The following is a 1,640-nucleotide window of genomic DNA, read 5'->3' on the forward strand; positions in this document are numbered from 1 at the left end:
GCGTTTTTCCGGAAATACTCCTGGAAATCAACTTTGAACGCGGCATTAAAAACTTGAAAAATCAAGATTTTTTACCCTCTATGTGTCTGCCTTGTGTTTGACCTATCAACAGAAAAACTATAAAACTATTTATTCCCATATCATCTCTTTTTTCATTTCTCTCCTATTTTGTCCATAGCCTCCTAATACCCATAAAAGTCATCAACTTTTCTCTCTCATTTTTCGAGAGAAAAGAGAGAAAAGAAGCAGTCAATTAAGTGCGTTTCTTCTCTTATTCTCATTGTAATATTCCATCTACTTTTTGTCGCTTCTTCTTCTTTTCACTTCTTCTTCTGAATCGTATGAATCATTCTGATTCAGATGAACTACTAACTACGCGCCGTGGAATGTAGTCGTTACGGGATTCTGAAGATTCTCTCTCTGAAAAGTTTTGAGAAAAAAAAGAGGGAGAGGGAATCTGAGATTCTGGAGGATCTTCTGAAAGCCAGAAATCCGTAGGAACTCCGAAAAAGGAAGTCTGAAAAATCGGAAAATTGGGATCTATATTCTTCGGAAAACCTGAAAATTCTGAAAATTTGGGATCTAGAGAATCCTTGGAAAATCAGAAAATTCTGAAATTTGGGATCTAGAATCTTCGAGAAATCCGAAAATTCTGAAGTTTGGGATTTAGAATCCTTGGATTATAAGAAAATTCGAAAACTCAAAATTTGGGAAGTCTTGATTCTAGAACTCCACTTTCGAATTTACGGTCTTTTTAGAGTTTAGAGGTTAGAATCTTGGATTCATCATTTCTGGCTTCTCAAATTTTCAAAAAAACTTTTAGATAAATTCTTAATCTTTAGTATTAGGAATTTTTCTGTTTTTTTTTTCATCCTCAGATTCCTAATTTTTCATAGATTCCTCAGAAATATCTAAATTCTTAAATCCCCCAAAATTACCCAAAAATTTCAAAATTCCATCTTTAAGAAACCCATTCATTTTCCAAATAGTACTATGCTAATCCGGTCTTCTTCATTTTTCACCACTTTCTAATCATTTCCCTCTCTCTCTCTCCAAAAAAAAGAGGAAAGGGTGTTTAGAAAATGGGGTACTAATTCCTCCCACACTCTATTCATTGAAAAATAGTAAAGAAAAGAAAAATGGAGAGAGGGCAAAATAGGTATTAGCAAGAGGATGATAGTAGTATGTGTAGTTCTGGAGAGGAAAATAGTTCAAAATGTGAGAAAATAGAAAAAGGGGACCGAAATGCAAGAAATCTGAAAAAAAAAGCAGAATTCGAGGAAGCTGAGAACCAGCACGTATACTGTAAACATCTAGAAATTGAATCAGCAAGAATCGAGAATTCTAGAAGTATCTGAAAACCGAATATTTTGAAAAATTCCCAAGAATCTCAAATATCCCAAGAATCCCAAAAATCCCAAGACTCCGAGAATCTCAATTCTTTCAAAATTCCTATATTCTTGGATTCTTGGATTCTTGGATTCTTGGATTCTTGGATTCTTGGATTCTTGGATTCTTGGATTCTTGGATTCTTGGATTCTTGGATTCTTGGATTCTTGGATTCTTGGATTCTTGGATTCTTGGATTCTTGGATTCTTGGATTCTTGGATTCTTGGATTCTTGGATTCTTGGATTCTTGG

General features: G+C 34.3%; 2 protein-coding genes across 2 annotated transcripts in view; both read left to right on the plus strand.

The window, feature by feature from the left end:
* The window catches only part of CBG07097, a gene marked incomplete at both ends in the record, with an annotated part of 34,687 nt that overhangs the window by 8,560 nt on the left and 24,487 nt on the right, over positions 1-1,640 (plus strand). The window lies entirely within an intron of this gene.
* The window catches only part of CBG07099, a gene marked incomplete at both ends in the record, with an annotated part of 1,173 nt that continues 981 nt past the window's right edge, over positions 1,449-1,640 (plus strand). Inside the window, one exon of the mRNA XM_002632182.1 lies at positions 1,449-1,640. This exon is cut by the window's right edge and continues 981 nt beyond it. Coding sequence (XP_002632228.1) covers positions 1,449-1,640 — 192 coding nt within the window.

This window comes from Caenorhabditis briggsae (genome assembly GCF_000004555.2).
Source record: "Caenorhabditis briggsae complete genome, chrII, whole genome shotgun sequence".
In the NCBI taxonomy this organism is placed as follows: Eukaryota; Metazoa; Nematoda; class Chromadorea; order Rhabditida; family Rhabditidae; genus Caenorhabditis; species Caenorhabditis briggsae.